The 19,843-nt window shown below is 35.9% G+C and overlaps 1 protein-coding gene across 1 annotated transcript in view; it reads left to right on the top strand.

Annotated features, from left to right (window-relative positions):
• Positions 1-19,843, top strand: part of USH2A (usherin) — a 378,573-nt gene that overhangs the window by 209,652 nt on the left and 149,078 nt on the right. The window contains 1 exon segment of the mRNA XM_050315138.1: positions 11,916-12,095. Coding sequence (XP_050171095.1) covers positions 11,916-12,095 — 180 coding nt within the window.

Below are 19,843 nucleotides of genomic sequence, written 5' to 3'. Positions count from 1 at the left end.
AAATGGGTCTGCCATTCATTGTATTTGTTTAAGGTACTGTATAACTTTATAGCCATCTACTTTTACAAATATGCATCCCTTACAGGAATTTAAGTGAGCAACCTGGAAGCTTGCCTTGTTGTAAGAAGTTATTTCTGTGTTATAATAAGCTGTATTTATATCTAGACTTTTTTTGGGGACAGATCATCTTAAATAATTTGCAAAAGGATTAAAGTTGCTGCGGTTTTTTTTTTTTTTTTGAGATGGAGAATATTTGTCCTCTTACAGCAAAAACAACAATACATCAGTAAAGACTACATTGTAATGCATAAAAGCAAGAGAGAATGTTCTAGTTGTACTGTCTTTATATTCCTGACTTTTGAATCCAATATAAATGTTCTGTAATGCATATCCTGTTTTTTTGTTGCTTTTTAGTTCTCTTAATGCTGATACTTATTTTTTATTTTAGATACTAGCATGGCAAGGTGTTGGTAAATAGTATACACCTGGTCAAAATTTATCAGTAACCAAGTTGAAAGAGAAGCAAATACTATCATAAACTGATTTAAAAGGTCACTGTGCAACTGCAAGTATGAAATGTAGATCAGCAGGAGACAGTCTAGATTTTCTGCCAATAGAGGAGGATACTGATAATGGACTTTTCCGTCGTTTGGCCATGATTCAGCAATGTGTGCAAGAGAAATGTCTGTATCAATTAGCCCTCATTTTCTAATTCATCTCTGTGTTATTCTGAAAATCTTTCTCTTTGAAAGTACTTGTTAAAATATAAGAAGGAGCTTTGTTGAGGCTGTTTCACCGTTCTGATCTGTACAGGTATGTTTTAGTTTTCCAGAGAAGTATTTGTTGCCAGCAAACTGCATATGGGGATCAAATATAATTTTAGTAACTTAGGGCTCTGTCCCAATTCTTCAATGCTCAGGCATCATTGCTTGGGCTTAATGCAGTGCAAAGACAAGTTGCTTTGCCTCAAGCCATTGAAGTCCCAATATCCTCCTGAGAGGAACCTTGAAGAGGAATTTAGTTTGCAATTGGTTAGTCCAAGGCATAAAATACTAATATTACCAGATCACAAACAGCTTTTCCCTCTTTAAGAGGAATTAAAGTTCTTGCTGTTATCTGACACACTCGCAGTTCTCAAAGGACTTGAGGTGGAAAGAAAGGTGACAGTCAGGCTTATTTTCCTAAAGTAGTATCCTCATTCAACCCTATTTATCCTTAGGTTGGTTAAGTACAGGGTCATTTTTAATTGCATCTGGGTGTCTGAAATTAGGTTCTAGAACAGGAAGGATCAGGTATTAACTCTTTTCCAGAGGAGAGAGTTGGAGGAAATTCTTATCTTCCTACCTGTGTCAGATGACTGCAGTAGCACGAAATTAATCCAAACCTGTAGTCCCAGAGATGTTGTGATGCATTTGAATGCAAGTTTGACATAAAGAGAATCCTTAATTAACTATATGTCCTTAGGGAGTTTCACAACAAAAAGTTGCAGGTTTATACTTGGAACTCTTTGTTGCTCATGAATGTAGAAATCTACGTGTGTTATTTTCAGTTTTTATTTTTCATTTCTTGGACTTTTTTTAATACTTTTTGTAATGTCTGTTGTTGACATATCATCCAAGGTTCTTACTTTTCAGCAATGTAGTTCATCTGGTATTTTTGTAAAGAGAAAGTGAATAATCTGATTACTCTGCATATTTGGAGATACTGTACCAGAAAGCTTCCTTGCAACCTCCTCATTCTCTCAACAAAGTGGAGAATTCTAAATGCTGAATGTAACATAAAATATTTGACGTCTACATATGTGCATTAGAATTATTTTTTCCTAATCTTTTTAGTTTAATATATACTCTATATGAATAAATAGAAGAAAACTTGCACCATACATTCATTTAATTTCTGTTAGAAAGTTCCTCTTATAATCTTGATTGGACATAGTGCTTTCAGTACTCTTTCCAATCAGAATTCAGAAAGGGAGTGTTAACCTACTGTATAACAGCAATGGCTGCCATAGGAAGACACACCACCTGCAGATGCCAGCAGAAGTGGGGAGAGGAATGCTGAAGCCCCTTAAAAGTTCCTAGCCTGGCTTGTGTTGAAGGCTTGGGAATGGGGAATGAAAATTCTGCAGGATGTTACTTCAGAGATGGAGAAGGTGGTAAGCACTTTGCATTTAGATCTGAAAATTTAATAAAAAATACGACAATTTCTGAGAATTAAACGTGATTCAGAAATGACAAACATTTCTGAGAGACTTGTTAGGACAATTTTCATACTGAATTTCTTTTAGATTTTTTTGCATAATTACCTCAAAATATAAAATTGTATAGATATGCATTTACAGTTGCTGGAAATGATTCTGCAATAACTGACAAAAGAGACAAGTTTGATGCACCTTGATATTTGCAAGAAAAATTATTTAACAAAGATGGAAGTATATTGATCCCATATATATAAAATCAAAGCATATGACATATTTTCAAGACAAGCTATTTCTTCGAAAACTTGATTTTTTTTAATTGTTGACTAGTTGTTAAGTCTTTTCTCCCATGTAGCTGAATATCCATATTCTAGCATAATTTCCTTCAGCACCAGATACACTTTGTTTTTCCTTTCCTTGGTACAGGTGTCTCAGGGGAAAGCAAAATTAAAGCAGTCACTCTGTAATTTCTACATCTGACCATTTCTTTGGTGAAGACTCAAGCATCAAACCACAGATGGTGTTTTAATTGATCTTCTGCATCACTCTATTCATATAGCTTTATTTTCATAATGTGTACACTGGTTTGTTTCTATCTTGTACCGTTTAATTTATTTGGTTTTGTATGACAAAGCAGACACATAGGGCTGAATCCCATTTCTGTGAGAAATGTGTCATCAGTTCTTAAAGGACTGAAATTCCTACTGGCTGCCAATAGCAGTATAGTCTCTGAGACTGTCCCTACTCCCTTGTAATAGTCTAGGGAATAAAAGCAACCTTCTGGAGGTGGGTCTGGTAAACAGTATTGAGTAAAAGGGAATTTGCCAATCAGTTCTCCTATGAAGACAGTCTTTTAGTTAATGAATGTCTTCCAGAGTTTTTAACCCACATAAAGGCTAAGGAGACTACACTGATGGTGAGTAGGTATCTATGGTAAGTACTAAATGCAAAAAACCAATTTATGGCATTAGATGCAAAATGACTGGTGCCAATGGCATGGCCGAAACAAGGTATGGGTGTAATCTGACTAAAGCTTCCACAGATAAAAGAAGTTGGGTTTGAATACTTGTATATATTGGTTTGAAACAAATATACTTCATTTTAGAGATTAATGTAAAACTCCTCTGGTTTCTCAGGTAGGGAATGCATGATAAAGACTGGGATTTAACAAGCTTTTGGTGTAGTTTTTCTTCTCACTTTATAAAGGGGACTTTATAGTGAACCAGAGAGATCAAGATACTGTGATAGGCCATCGTTTTGTAGGGATGGTTGTGTGCAGTTGATAAGGCTGTTTATGTTAATCTGCAAGGTTTTGCCCTGAATAGTCCAGGAGGAGGTGCTTTAGAAATGAGCACAACAAACTCTCGCCTAAGTGATTCTGTGGTTCTTTCAATGTGCAAGTGCATCATTTATGACACCTCGTGAAAGGTGACTGTAAAAGCCAAAAGAATGTCTTATGTCAAACAAAAATCCTAGATCAAGTTTAGAGCTTCATTCCTTCCAAAGTATTACAACTAAGTGTAATGGCATTTGACAGTATTGACTTTTTTTATATGACTTCTTTTGGCTAGCTCAGCATTCTGAAAAAATAAATAGTGTTCTCCCTTTGTGATTGAAAGGGTTAAATAGTACCAATTCATTACCACTCACAAAAGGATTTATTTTGTTCTCATAAATCAGTTTTATTCCACATTTTTATTATTCCCTTGGGTCGGCTGCTCCAATTGAAATCAATACAAGTGCAAGTGACACAATCAATCTAGATATTTGATTATGGATTTGAGACTCCAAGTTCTGCTCTGTGTGTTTAGCTAGTCTCCTTCTGATAGTGTCCCTGGAGAATGGAAAATTCCTATTGGCATCCATGAATTATGGGCATAGATTCAGAAAGCAGATACTGTGATAATCTCCATTTATGTACTGCTGCAGTTAGAGAAAGAATGTTCTATCCATAAAGAAACAAATTTAAAGATTTAAAGCTGTTTCTAAATTTTTTTTGTGTGTAAAATTGCTCATTAAGTATACTTTATAAACTCTCATCATTTATCTATAAAACCCCTCAAACAAAATGGATGAAATCAGTAGCTATATTCTCTAATTAGCTAAACATTGCAAAATCATTGGAGCAAAGTCTTTGGCCATTTTATGCTTTCTGGTCATTTTTAGACAGTGTGATGTTTTGCCACTTGGGGTACTAAAGTGTGCTGGGACACTTTCTTCTGTTAATATTGGGATAAGAGTGCTTGGAAATTGGAAACCTTTGTGAAATCCAGATGAGTTGGTTCTACTCAGAGAATGCTTTCCAGAGCTGGATTTAGATCATGGACTGATACAGTTTGTGGTGCGGGTGGTCCAGGATTGCTGCCCCTTGGTGCTGTTGCAGAAAAACTGAATTACAATAGAGATGAATATTCTTACAGCAGAGGTTTAGCATTATACTGAATATACTGTTTGAACTGGAATTCAAAATCTGGGCTCAACTGCAAGACTCGTTATTTGTTTCCATGTTTATGAAAAAGTAATGAGAAAACCTAAAACAGTAATTCAAATGAAAAGGATTTCTTCTTGGCATTTTCATCAACATTTACAGAGATTTTTTTAGTTGAAAGCCTCATGACACTGAACTGAAAGCTCCGAAGGGTAGATGAGACCACACACCAAACATTCTTCTCTGCCTGCCATCATGACAAAACCTAATCTCAGATGCAGTCATTAACCATCCTTGGGGGCTGTGCTAACTTTCTTGTATGAGCTTTCACATCAAGCTGTGGGCTTTATTCATATTTCAGTCCATAGAATTAATGAGCATATAAATGCACATTACTTAGTGTTTGTAACACTAATAATCACTTATTTCTACTGACAGGAACATGCTTTCATCATAATGATTACTCCTGCTTTGCCTTAGGGTTCTTGAAGTGTTCGGCAAATTTTCATAGAATCATGGAGCAGCAGAGGTCAGAAAGCAACTCTACCTCAACTTCTCTTCTCCAAGCAGGGTTAGTTGGAGCACACTGCCCAGGACAGTGTCCAGCTGTGGTTTGACTATCAGCAAGGATGGAGACTCCACAACCTCTCTGGGCACCTTGTTCCAGTGTTTGACCAACTTCAAAGTAAAGGTTTTTTCTTAGGTTTAAACAGAATTTCTTGTATTTTCTGTATGTATCCATTGTCTTTTGCGCTGCTGCGATATACCGCTGCGAGGTGTTTGTCTTCTTTATGCCCTAACAACAGATATTTATACACATTGATAAGATATTCTACCCTCTAGGCCATCTCTTCTTGAGGCTAAACAATCTCAGTTCTCTTAAACTTTCTTTATGTGACAGATGTTTTAAGCCCTTAATCATCTTTTCATGAACTCCACTCTGGTAAGTCCATATCTGTCTTGTACTGGGGATCCCAGAACAGGATGAGCACTCCAGATGTCTCTCACCAGGATGAATAGAGAAGAGGGATCCCTTTCCTTGAGCTGCTGCCAATGCTTCTAATACAGCCCACAAGGCCGTTGACCTCCTTTGTCGCAAGGACTCATTGCTGGCTCGTGTTCAGCTTGTCCACCAGGACCTTCTTGTCTTTTGTAAGGCAGAAAAGCAGCTTTCCAGTGTCAGAGTGACAGACAGCATACACATTCTGTACATCTTAAGCAGTCTAAGGTAGCTGTACCAAATTTCATCCTTTGAGAAGTCACAAAAGGTGCTTTTGCCTCTTTGAGGGAAACCAAGCCGTCAAAGCAATGACTTGATGTACTACAGTCAGAAACTACATCTGAGTCTTTGAGTTTTCAGATTTCTTCTGTATGAACCAACAGGGACTTTTTTCCTGTTCTTTAAATATTTTCTATTTTTCAGTTTTAAAATTATAGGCTTCTTTAATTGCCAGTGAGAAAAGAAAAAGGTTGGGGTTTTTTTCAATGCAGGTAATGTGAACTCTTTGTTATTTACAGGAAAATTCCTCAAATCTTCGTTCATGAAGCCTAGCCATGATAATGATGACAGGAAAATTAATATTTTGGATTCATAGTTTTTTTCCAGTTTGTCTCAGTGCTTTTAAATTACCCATTTTGCCTCGTCCAGCAACTCCTCCTAACCCATGAGAATTAAGATTTTGTGTGTTAAAAGAGTCTTTAAGTTTTGGACTCAGTTTGATGGACTGTGACCATAAAATGTCCATAGGAACAATACATCTGTCAGCTCAAGAGCAGAGGAACAAATAGTGCTTCAAGAGATTAAGGCACAAAATCAGCAGTGCACCCATCTGAAAAAAGAAAGAAAAAGCAAAACCAACCAACCAACCAAAAGAAATCTGCTCCAAAAAATCCTCCAAAACAAACCCCCAGGACATTGAAAAAACCCCTCACAGCAAATCACAGAAAAAACCAAGAGTTTTTTGAAAAGAGGGGTATGACATCAAAGCACAGAAAGTACTTCATGAGTCAGTGTAACAATTGAGATTGAAATTTGAGAACAGTTCATTATTACATTACTTAGGAAAAGAGAGTCACCAGTAATGTCAGGGAAATATTTTTAGCTAGTTTTCTATTGGGATAATCAAACTAATGTAAAGTGATTCTGAATACTTCACTAGAAACAGTGGGAAAGGAAATAGGGAGAGAAGAAAAAGCTGGAAGGAAAGGAGTAGTTTGTGTGGATGTAAATGAGGCTGAAGAATAGGCAAAACCAATGGACAAAAGAATGAGCTTAGAGACAAGGAAGTGTGCATATTTGTAGAACTTACCCCCAAAAGATGTGGTGCCAAAGAGACAGAAATACCACAGGGGCAGGAACTGGTGCACAATGAGGATAAGTTATGGGAAAAAGGGATGAAAAAGTGAGTTCTTGTTTCATTTTTATTTTGCTATTCTGACATGAACTTTTTCTGTGGCCTAAGATGGAAGCAGTATGGATTGGTAATAATATTTCAACACATGACACAAAGCCATAGTCTCTTGAAAAATGCTTTTCACCATGTAGTACTACACAATATGTAGTGTACATTTGTGATTGAATCTTCTTGTTGTCTTGAAATAATGATATTGAAAGAAAATAATGGCTCATTAAATGTTTGTGATTATAAAACTGAAGTGTTGAAGGCATAAGCACCTTTTAGGTGGAAATTTCTTTGCACTTCACAAGCTGTGGTCCTGTGATGCCACTTAAGTTCAGGCAAATCTGGGGGTAAGATGGCCAGTTTCTAGGACGCTGCAAATAGGATAGAAATCTCTTTTTTATAAAAGTGTCTTGGTTCTTGAAGTCCCATAAGAATCAAACAGAAAAATAGAAGGAAGCCAGTTTTTTTAGCAATATTTTCTGTATAGGTATAATAGATATACCTAGATATAGGTGTAATAGATGAAAGGATTTAGTTTGTATTATTTCTTTTACTTCCATTGTCATGAGAATTGTTTCATGTTGTATCATTTTCTGCGCTCCTTACAACCTTTGTCACATGAATAAGATATCGGAGTGCTAATGACTAATATACAGTATTCTGTGTCTGCTGATACTATACTGTACTACTGTGACCTTTGCAATATTATGTATTCTGATTGGCTGTCCATTTCACCTCTTCCCCACAAGTTAATAAGGCTGTAAAAAGGAGAGAACTTGAAATCGCCAGCCAGTCAAATTACAGAATATTGAAAAGGTCAGAGCAGTACAGCACACAGAAAAAAATTATGGAATATATGAGGCATTAAAATTCTTGTGACAATGATTATAACAAGAATGGAAAAGGATACCCATTTATGTTATTTCAATCTAGTGAACCCCATAGGATGACAGACCCAGGACAGCAGTAATTTACGCACCACTGACCCATAGGAGCTTAATTCACCTATTTACAGGGGTGCTTAGTTACAGGAATGCACATCTGCTTGGGAGCCCCCTGCAGAGCGTCCACCCAAAAAAATAGTGAACCTTCCTACCCAGCTACGTATTAGCTTTAGTGCTGTTTGAAGCTTAGGACTTTTCAACAGTGATTTTAAATGGAATATGTATTTGTGTATCTTTTTAATGTAAGCATGTTTTATTTCTTGACTTTGTTTCAAGTATACACAATTTTTGAGTATGTGCATGGATATTCTTCAGCCCTAGTTTCTTCATATGGATCATTTCCTGAAAAACTAAGATACTTTGATCTGGTATAAACTATGAATAAACTGGGAACAGTAGAAGTTTTCCTCAAATAGCAGGCTTAGGGAAAGAAGGCCCTCAGATATTTTTGAGGGAGATATGGAGAGTTGAGCAGGAAGACTAGTAAAAGAACAAAACCATCACTATGCAAAAATATGGAAAGATTAAGGACCTTAGGGAACCCCTTCATGTCTGCAAAGTATTTATTCTTTTTTAATAGCTTATAGGAGATGAGCTTCCTCCCATTCAAATTCTGCTTTTGGTAGAGTTGTTTGCAATGTCTTAAGTGTTGAAGTACATGGTGAACCAGATATAGGAGTTTGTTTTCTGCCTCTTTAGGTTGTTCAACCTTGCTTGTTGGAGTGCTGGTGTATGTTCATGGCAGGAATTATAAGGCAGGGTGCAGGAACAAGGAGGTATTCTGGAAGAAACTACTTGTCTGAAGTAAAACAATGTCTTTTACAACTTTACCAGTATCTGAAGCACCTGCTGTTTGCATCTGCAGCAGACTTGCTGCTAGGCTACAGTAGGACCTGTGAGCAGGATGGAGAGAAAAACACACATGAAAAATGGAAAAAGAGAGGCTTCATCCACTTATACTCACAAATTGGGCCCACACTGAGGCAGACTGAGCAGGAGTGGCATGGAATGATATGACAGGGTTATCACTGTATCACTTTCTGTCAGGCTGAACCTATGTGCCTGCATTTTCCAGCCCACTGAAAGCAAAGTTTAAGCAGTGAGAAGTGGCAAAGCTGCATATTGCAAGTCAGCTCCAGCAAGACCTGCATTTTAAAAATGTTCCTCTAACATTTTACTTGCCAGCAGCAGTAAGTTGCTTGGCTGGGGAGAGGGATAAAAACACCTTTTGTCTGTGTAAAATTCGAGTTAGGAAACTTGCAAGTACTCCTTAGCTTTTTATTAGAAGCAGTGAAAAAATTTGAGCTGCTGTGTTGTCTATCTCATTGTAAATTTGCAAGTTCATTTTTGAGCTGAATAAAATGGTTATGTAATTACATACTTCTCCTAATTATTGAGTAATTATATACTTCTTATAATTGCCGAGTAATCACTCTGCTATAACTAGAATTTAATGTTACAACTAATTGTATAATTACTGTATATTAATGTTGTTATCCAGGCAACTTGGAATAGAGTGTTATCCTTTTAATTCATATTCTGTTACTGAAAACTGTATTTTTAAAATATAGTATAGTTAGCCATTGGAAGAAAGATTAATAATGGAATAAAAATATCAGCAGAGGAAACACGTTTTCCTTCCAGGTTCAGGTGGAGGAAAATAAAAATATTAACATGTTAGAACTGTACTGTAGATAGAAAAATTTTAATTTTCTCATGAATTTGGCATATAAATTGCTACTAGGCAACCCACTTTTATGCTTAAAGTTTGAATCTATCTTATGTGCCAATCTGTCAACACTAATTTTTAAACTTTCCTACACATTGGAGGTGAAATGTTTAAAAAAATACATCTTTTTTCGACAGCCAGCTGAGTCCTTAAGTGTTTCATGTCACTAGAACCTTCAGAATATACAGTTGCCGATTTCTAATGACTTTATTGTTAATAAAATAATAGGTGCATATAACAGTCACACGTTGTTGTGTGATTGTCACGAATAATCAGTTGCACACACTGGAAAAACTGTGATAGATAAGAAAAATGTGCTTTGTTGGATTGTATCTACTCCCAAATCACACACGGGGGCAGTTTCACAAAGGTGCAGAAGGAGCGTTTGATATACAATTTAGGAGCGGAGTTCAAGTAATGTAGATGCATTTTTCTAGTACTGGTTGAGTAGCCTGGGTACATAAGAGTAATGTCAGACAAAATAACTTTGCTTCTGCAGGATTCTATATGTGGAATGTGTAAAATGTGGTTGTTGTTCTTGCATGATAAGAAGTTATGCCTTCATTGCCGTATATAAAACAGAATCTCGGGCTTGTGTAAACTTCAGCGAAATCCAAAATAAATCCATCAGGCTTCATGAAACCATTCGACCTTCACCCTACTGTACTCTGTCCGGGTGGTGCTATGGCATGGTGTAATCCAGGTAGAATTTGAGCAATAAGGAACTGGACTACAAGGCAGGTTTATAAAGAGCTTTACAAAACTGTCCCCCCCTCCACAAAACCTCAGAAAATGTTTGTCATGTGTTACCAGCAGAATCACTGAAAACACCCTTTGGGCTGCTCTATGGACACCAAAATAATGGAATTGCTTGGACTTGTACCATAAGTGATTCAGAGATTGTTTGTAGGAATCCAAAATTAGAGGAAAGTCCAGATCACGCATCTGTGGTAAAATGTCATGTAAGCATGACTGAAATGTACTGCTTACACACGTGTTAGTGCACATCATAGAAATATGTGGTGATTGAAAACCATTTTCAGATTTAATAACATTTCAGTTTTAACAGTCCATTTAAAACTTCAATAAGAATGTGTAAATCGAAGGAGTTTCCCTTAAAAAATTAATTAAAATGTTGATTTTCTAGAGTTTTTGTAATTCCATCTTATCTAGATTTTGTGAAGGACTCAGATGTGAATATTCAATCTGCTACCTGTGGCAGTGCTTTACTTAATTTACAACATTTTTAATAGTTATATACTGTTTAATCTCATTCTCATACCTGTGATCTTAGACTTGTGTGATTCTGCTGTTGTTTGTAATAGAGAATTTCCTTTGACTTCACTATGAGAGCTCTCCATGGAATGATGAATAGTCGTAATAATATTATTCATTTATATGACGCTTTATATGTTCGAAATACAGGATTATCTTTAAATGAGCTCATCTTTGCTCTCAGATATGTGAGTGAACTCTTCATTGATTTGAAAATTGTTTTGAAATTGTTACTTGACATACAATTTTTTAAAAATTTTCTAGTCTTACTAGGTATTTTGGGAAGGGTTTCTTTATTTTTGTAGGTCAGAATATTGTCTTATCTTAAGTTTGAGATCTTAAAAGGTTTGCAAAGGACATGTAGGTTGCTGTGGTGTCCTCTGATGATTTCTACTGATAAACTGAATACTTCAAATCCTTTTGTCTTTGAGCAGACTGCAGGCCATGCTGGAAAGCATGGGTTACTGCAGATGGCTATTTCTTATGTGTGTAATGGAGTTAGCTTATAAACTCCTAAGGTAAGCATTTTTCTAGTGAATTCAGAAATTTTTACCCGTGGATCATAGGCATAAGAATTAACACTAATGTTTGGAATTTGCAGTTATCACACAACTTTTCTAGAACATAAGTAATTTCTGAAAGCTGGCTTCTGTTTCCAGTATATAGCAGTCAGCTTTGCAACTGCATGGTTGCTTCATGTATTGGTTTGTTTATTTTCCAAGATTTACAGGTACCATAAACTGTTGCCAAAAGCAGAAGAAATGATGAATAATATTTTTTCTCCCCAATAGCCAAAATTTCTCGTGTGTGTGTATTATTGGTATAAATAACAACTCTTCTTTTGAGTAGGAATAAGACTCAGTTCATAAAGATAGTGAATTGTAGCAGATGCAAGATCTAACATTTGTTCTTCTCCCCCCTTCTTGTTTTTTCATAACAGATAACGCTAATTATTCCATGCTAAATGATACTCGGATGTTCTGCAGCAGCAAGAAATTCAATGTATGGGTACCCATTAAAGGCCTGATTCCATTTTCTAACTACACAGTGCAAGTGAATGCATCCAACAGCCAAGGCAGCTTGATAAGTGATGCTATAACAATTGTCGTGCCTCCAGGAGGTAAGTATGAAAAAGTGCTTTTTCTGTGCATGTAACAATTACACAAACACTCTGTTGAACAAAACGTTATTTATTATCTCAACTGAGGACTGGAAGTTCAGAAGAATATGTTTGCATTAGTAGTTCATACCAACAAAATTGTTCTTTTTGGCTTCTAATTTGTCACATTGTTAACTTTACAAACTAGAGAATGAAAACTGTTGTATGGTTAACGTATTATGAAGGTGAGAGGTGCATTATGTACTTCATTTTTTCCTGTGAAGGGTGGTGTATTCTATCCTGGGCAGCTAATCTAGTCCAAGAATATCAAGAGACTCGCCTGCATTTTGTAATGTGTTTTAGAATAGAAGTTGAAAGTGCTGACAAGGAGCACTTACTTAGGATAGACTTAGAGAATTTGTTTAATAATAGTGATATAAACCATTGGCAATATATTGAGCCAGAATAGAGAAAGTCAATTACAATGTGCTGATTTACAGTGAATGAGGCTCTAAACCACTCTGGATGTTATCTTCATAACAATATGAAATAAGAGAATTGAGCAAATACACCCTCAACACTGTGTTTTGTTCTGTGGTTTTGTTTTGGTTGGTTGTTGGGGTTTTTTTGTCAAGAAAACTGAGATTTATAGCTGTTGTAGGTGTGTCCCTTTTGCATTCTCTTTTCATGGCCATTCTCAAGAATTAGCTTTTGTTGAATAAATGCCAGTGAAAACAATTAATTGAAGACAGTTTTGAATTCTAATGTGAGAGCCCAACAAATCTTGCTCTTAAGAGTTGTGTACCTGTAGCTGTTGAGTGCAGAGTGACATACACACCATTTTAAAGTAAAAGAAAACAAAAACAAAGAAAAGAGAAATCCCATAAATCTTAAACCTCAAAAATACAGTTTAACTTGAAACAGTTTGCTTGCAAACAGATGGGTTAGATTTGGGTCCAAATCAGCAGAAAGACTTCAGGAAAGTGAGTAAATACAATACAGAGTTAATATGAAAGATTACTGAGAAATAAGGAAAAGGTCAATTTCCAGCACATTTTGTACTTTTCCAATTTTATTGTCAAGTTGCACCTAATATTAACAAATATACTTTGTTATATATTACTAAAACTGCATCTGAGTTTCACTGCTCACTTAAGACTGAGCAGTAAGACAATGTTTTTTCTAATTCTAGGGCCACATTTTAATTTTGCATAGCAAAATTTGGTAGTGAAAATTTTACCAAATGACAAAGTAAAGGATCTTTAAAGATAAGCAAGGATGTGCACAGGTTTATGACAGCCATTAAGATAGACTTTCTTTCATCATTAGATTGTTGTTGATTACAATTAGAAAACTTATAGCTTTGAAATTATCTTTTTTATGACCTTGTGGTAGTTTAAAAGCAATACCTCATTGGTTAAATAGGTTTTAGTTCATGCTTCCTTTTAGTTAATGATCTGAAAACATATTATCCTGATTTACACATAAAATCATGCTGAAAAGCATGTGGCATTCACTAGGATATGTGTGTTTAAGTAGAATTAAATTAGCAGTGAGAGTTATTAAAGAAATCTTCCATACTATTGTCCAGTGGACTGTGATCTGTAGTGAAATGAATAATAAATGAAGCAGGACATATGAGAGAAGTACTCTCTCACACACGCTGTATTCTTGCTATATGTGCACACACGTAAAGACACACACCTGTGTGTATCCGGGACAATGTATGTTTGCTTCACTATGATGTTTATTACAATGACTCATTAAATGCTATACAATTCCATTGCATGGTAAATTATGAGTATAAGGGTAATTTTACACTGGGCTATATTCAGTGCCTTCACACTTTGTAAATCATTAAATGAAATCTAGGTGCCACTAAAATAAGAAGAAATTTTATTTTTTACTTCAGCGGCCAAGATTTCACTTAGACAGAAGTTTTGTTTGATCAAAGAGTAAGAGAGGTCTCATTAGGAACAAAATCAGAGCCTTTTAATGAGTGTGAACATGTAGCATTCTCATTTCAAGGATAAAAAAATGCTGTTTCAGAAATTTGCATTGTGGGGAGTACTTCATGGAGCTTGATGGAAGATTGTATAAAAGGGAGAGTGATAGAGGACAAAGGAGTATTCCATTTTGAAGTTATTGCTGATCAGTGTTTCACAATTATGACACAATTTTTTTCCAACATGCATTTCTTTTGTTTCCTTTTTTTTTTTTTTAAGTTTAAGACATATTGCATATAATGTGAAGTACACCCAATCCTTAGTGTTACCTGACTGAATGTATCTTAATTTTTTATCAATCTTATTTGCCATGCTTTAGGCCAATGCTTGAAAAAAACCTATTAAAAATAAGGAATTTATTTTATCTAAGCTCTTGACTAAAATTGCAGTGCAGGTTCAAGAGTTCTTGGAAAGATTAAAAAAAAATAAAAACTGAATCCAAATGTTAATCCATAAATATGAAACTTTCTTTTGACCCTTACCCTGTAGTGGTCTGGAGTTACTAATGGGGTTAGGATTTCAACTCTTAATGGGACTTGGTGCATTAGTGTTTGGTATGCATGGAATTCAGCATTCAGTTTAATAAGTGGTTGACATTGGTGATGTCCCTTAATTTGCTTAAATCTAATTGGCTCTTTTATCAGTCAAACCTGTATGGATTGGCAATTGATCAGAAAGGGTCAGCCATGACTGTGCATGTACTTAAATGCTGGAACCACCAGTTAAAGTCACTGTTGCATAATAAGAAGCTGAAACCATGAAAACAAATGATCTTCAGAGTCGGAAGGCAAAAGAAAGCAGAGAAGTTTTTCAGGATGTTCAAGTTCAGAACAAAGGCATTATGGAGTATATAAATTTTAAATACACTGCTTTTTGCCTCAAGACTTAAAGCTTTTTTTTCCAGATGAACTGAAATCTTGTCTGAAACTGTCTTTGTTACATCAAAGAACTGCATGGAAAGCTAAAAGAGATGGAAGAAGCATAAAAGGGCATAGTTTAAAATGATTAGTGACAAATTTCATACCGCAGAGGTAGAAGTAAATTTTTTTGAGTTTTACGTTTTTTCGAAAAGGAATAAATTTGTTCTATTTATCTTGTCCTAAATTGCTTTGGTGGAAGTTGTAAAAAAAAAATAGTATACGAGTCAGTGCTTCACATTAATCTGAAGTTGCCAAGCAGTAAAAAAATCTGGAAAACAAATTTCTTTAGAATTAATTTAATTAGGTAAATGAATTGAAGTGATGCAGAGGATGTAAAACTGCACAATTCTGGGAGAAAATCTTCTGCATGGCATTCTTGGCTATGCATTTTTCTTCTCAATGAGTGGTATTTCTGCTGAAGGGGCAGATATAAGACCCCATTATTTTAGGATTGCTTTGTAATAAGGGATGGTAAGCTAGCAGAAAATAATTTTGCGTTCACTACTGATAATACTCCAGTAAAATCCATTTTTTTCCTTCCTCTGGTCATCAAAGCCCCATTATGGAGGGGAATGAGAGGTCCTCTGTGCTGAAAGGAGAAAGATTATGTTTTAAAAATAGGGGCAAAGAGAGATAGCAGAGGAAGAGAGGCTACTGCTCAGATGGGAAGCAGGAAGGTGAAGTTCAATCATCACCTACAAATAACAGAAAAGGACTGGATTCCCAAGTCATAATAAGAGATGAAGATTGTCGTGGATGCTGATACTGTGTTGCATTGCAGGGTTGTCTCTGTGTGGGTTCTTGGTGCTGACTCATCTACAGACCAGAACCTCAAAGAATTGGTTTATATTTCTTATGTTTCCGAAAAAAAAAAAATTGCCTAAGCAGTGGAGTGCTTCTTTAAGCTCTCATATGCTGTGTCTGTGATTTGCACAACATAGGAATATTTAGCAGTGAAAGATGTTAGATTTTGCTTTGGACTCTTAAGCACCTGCCCTTTTCTGGCCGCTTGTTTGCATGTGGAATACTGCATACCTCTGCCTATGAGCTTGGACTTGTTCTCAGCAGCCAAATTGAACCTACATACCTGTAGGTGCTGCTGTTTGTTCAGTATCTACAGGAGATGGTGTCCTGCAGCCAGGGGATTTCAGCCACTGTTAGTTTAAGTAGCAACACCTCTGAGACTGGATGTTGAACCTCATCGTAGGATCCCTGATTTAATTATGAAAACAAGTAGGAATCACATTATACAACTTATATTCACCTCTGAAAGGGTTTGTTCATGCAAGTGGATCACTAAAGCCAACAGGAATGAATATTCAGTAAACACAGCAAGCTGATGTTAGGTCACAATTACTTAGGAAAAAAAATCAAACCTGGATATACTAGGTTTTCCCTGTAAGACAGATTTGGTTTTCCATTTTGCTTAATATTGCATTGAGAGTCACATCATAAAACTTTCTTTGAAAGAATTTCCCTTACGTCAAATTTCAGTCTTTTGATTATATCAGTTGGTATTCTCTTTTCTCCTTCTCCTCCTTCTTTCTCTCTCTCTCTATTCTCTCTCTTCTTTCTCACTTTTCTTTCTCTCTCTCTCTTTCTTCTTTCATCTCTCTTCTCTCTCCTTTTTCTCTTCTTTGCTTCTTTCCTTCTTTCCACCAGGATTCTTTTTGTTCTATGTCTTCTGTTCCTTTTTCATTTTTCTTCTCTTACATTCTTTTATGTCACTTCCTGTGAATTTAAAAATGAAAAGAAAAATTAAAAGTAGGTTTTTTAAAAAGCTTATTGTGAAAAAAAAAATCACATTTATAAATCTTCCAAGTTCTCAAACATTTGCAGGATATCTGTCTAACTTCAGGGTAATATAATCTCTGATTCTGATGAAGAGCAGGAAATCTTTTAAACAAAGTTCTTAAATGAAAAATTATGACCATTTCTTTTCTAGAGGCAGTTTAAGGAGAGAGCAGGATAGAGCAGGGAGGAGGAAAGAGCTCTTCTGCATCTCTCATCAATGACCTAGGTAATTAAATAGTGTCAGCGGCAAGCTGTGTATTGTCCATTCCAGTTCCTTTTGTCCAGGAAGATGATTTCATGGGGATATAAGGGGAGGGTTGCAAAAGTGCTTGTGTGGAAAATTGGGAGTTGTTCTAATGAAACAATAATTCTTCTCTAACCTCTGCAGTATTGAACTGATTGTCATTTTCATTAGTGCTACTATCTTCTTTTATTCCCCTCTCCCAGGCTGTTCAGCACATCTTTCAGTGAGCTCATACTGTGTCTATTCTTGGTTTTGGGTGGGTGTTCTGGATGCCAAGAGATGAGAGGAGTAAGTCTCATTCCTGAACAGTTGTGTCTTCAGACTCTGGCAGTGGGAGGCACGGAGGTGCCCTCTTTACTTCTCACTTTCCTAAATCTCAGCCCGCTGGGGCTCAGCCTAACCCCACACATCACGAAGGACCACCTTAAGATTGCTTTAAATTGAGGCTTAATGTAAGTCCCTACTCATAAAACTGTGGAGCTTTTCCAGCAGGCAATGACACTCCAACTATATCCTTCTCTTCTGATTACCTCCTTCCCTTTGCCTCCACACCTTGTGCTTTTGGGGCTGGGCAGATCTCCCATAGCTACATCTATGCCATTTCCATGCTGCAGACATGTGGCACCTGTATTTATCAATTTTAGGTTGTTTTCTGTCTTCTGGAGCTGCATGAAACAGCTGGGGCATGAAGATTGAAACAGCAATTTTAGTTGCCTAGAATAACATGGATGTTTTTGCTTGCTTAGGGAGAGCCAGGTGAGAAAGGAAAAACTACACAACAGCTTGAAAGAACTAACTGATCATCTATAAGCAGGGAATTAACCTCATTGTACAGGTGTCACTTTAGGTCTTTCCGAAACCTTAGGCTTAGCATGAGATCCAGGCTGTACTTAAGATCTCTTGGAACAAAACTGTGGTAGAGGAGATTTCCTGCTGCAAAACTGAAGCTTACTTATACTTCTGAAAAACAGAAGAACATATAAAAATGGGGAAAATGAGTCACTGTGAAATTTAGCAGTAGATCATTATTTAAAATTACTACCTACAGTCACATTAACCTATTTTAGACCAATTTAAATTTTATACAAAAAAGGACACATTTAGATGAAGTATTCAATTTTTATATAATTTCAAGTGTATTCATGCTTGGGTGGGGTTTTTTTGTTGGTTGGTTGGTTGGTTGGCTGGTTTGCTTTTTCTTTTCATTCTGTGTAAATCTGAACTAGACTTTTCAGTACTGTAATTAGAGTCAACATCATTTATGTGACAAGTTAGGTTCTTCTGTTGGAGGAATTCTACAATAAAATGACACTGAAATTCTTAGTGAAAACCTACAGAAGATATTTGAAAAATCGCTCTATGAATTTTCTCTTTAGAACCATTTTCCAGATATATGTAAGTACTAGGAATTGGATCAATTTTTATGTTACTTTACTACTATGATTTGCACTGCTTTTCTAAAAAGCTCACTTTTTAATATATTTTATTTTTGACAGCTTCTGCCCCTACAGTTTTCAGAATAAAATGGCATTTTCATTAACTGTCAGTGAAGGCAAATGTCTGTGAGTTGTTTGTTTGTTGGTTGGGGTTTCTTTGTCATGTCATCCTGAATTTTTTGCACTTGAAGCATCTAGATTATGGAAGTTAGCCTGGTCATCATAAAGCACCTGAGTAAAATGACAAGGTTTGAAGGTTTGAGCCACTTTGCACAGATGAGGAAGCTTTGGAGTTCCTCTGCTTGCAATGAACTCTGTGTGCCTCCAGCAAAGTTCTGTCACCCTGTTACATTTTTGTCGCTTTTCAGTATTAGGAAAACCAAAAAAAAAACACCTTAGGGGGAAATGAAGGTTGTTTTAAGTCTTACTGAGGCTGAAATGTAGACAGAATCAAATCACTGTTTTTCCCCATCTTTAGCTGTGGACAAAATCAGAGATGATCTTTCTTAAACATGATAGCCATAAAAGTGCTTTTGCTTTTTTTTTTGCTGGTTCTATTTACAGTTAAAAGTTACTTTGTGGGATTTTTCTCTGTAGTTTCGAGAAAGGTCTGAAATTGAATTTTAAAAAGTTTGAAATTTTATATCTGAATTCTTGGAATCTTTTGCAGAATTAAAATATTCTTCCTTCATATAGTTAATTGCTTGTTCTGGTAATGTTTTAAGTTTTACTTTTCCCTACTTTTTCTTAGTATAGGGTTCCTCATTCTGTTACATCCATGCAGTTATCTTTAGGCAAGTTGTCGGAATACCCAAATAGAAATAAATTTCTTTATAAAGGCAGAAAGGGAGAGAAAATGGAAGACGAGTGAGAATCAGTCATTAGAGTCACCCCTTCTCCTCTGGTGTCCCTATAATGCAGTGTTGTATGCTACCCTCTTCCTTAAGACAAAAGCAACTGTAAGAGTCTATAGGCCTTAGTGAGTCTTGACATTTGATGGCTTTGTCCTAACTGTTCTTTTCTATCTGAACATTTTTTATGTCTGCACACATCTGCAGATGCACACACACAAATAGATGTATTGAATATTAGTATATGCATGTTCATGTATACATGATTTTTTTTCTTTTTTTTTAATCTTTGAATCTCTATGGAGATCATATTTATTCCTCTGACAAATACTGTACTCTTAGATTAATTCCAGGTGAGTAAAATGAGAAAGGGAATTAATGTGTTTGATGTTACAATGGTATATGTCCAATATTGAGTTATATTAATCCTTACTATTTGTATCCTGACCTATTTGCTGTTCTGATTTTTATATATATTTTCTAATTCAGATTTCCAGTAGGCTTCTGAAGTGACTGAA

Source organism: Myiozetetes cayanensis, unplaced genomic scaffold, assembly GCF_022539395.1.
Source record: "Myiozetetes cayanensis isolate MyiCay16 unplaced genomic scaffold, myiCay2020 scf2-11, whole genome shotgun sequence".
NCBI classification, from domain to species: domain Eukaryota; kingdom Metazoa; phylum Chordata; class Aves; order Passeriformes; family Tyrannidae; genus Myiozetetes; species Myiozetetes cayanensis.
Note: the sequence above shows the minus strand (reverse complement) of the source record. Positions and strands in the feature narration are given on the sequence as shown.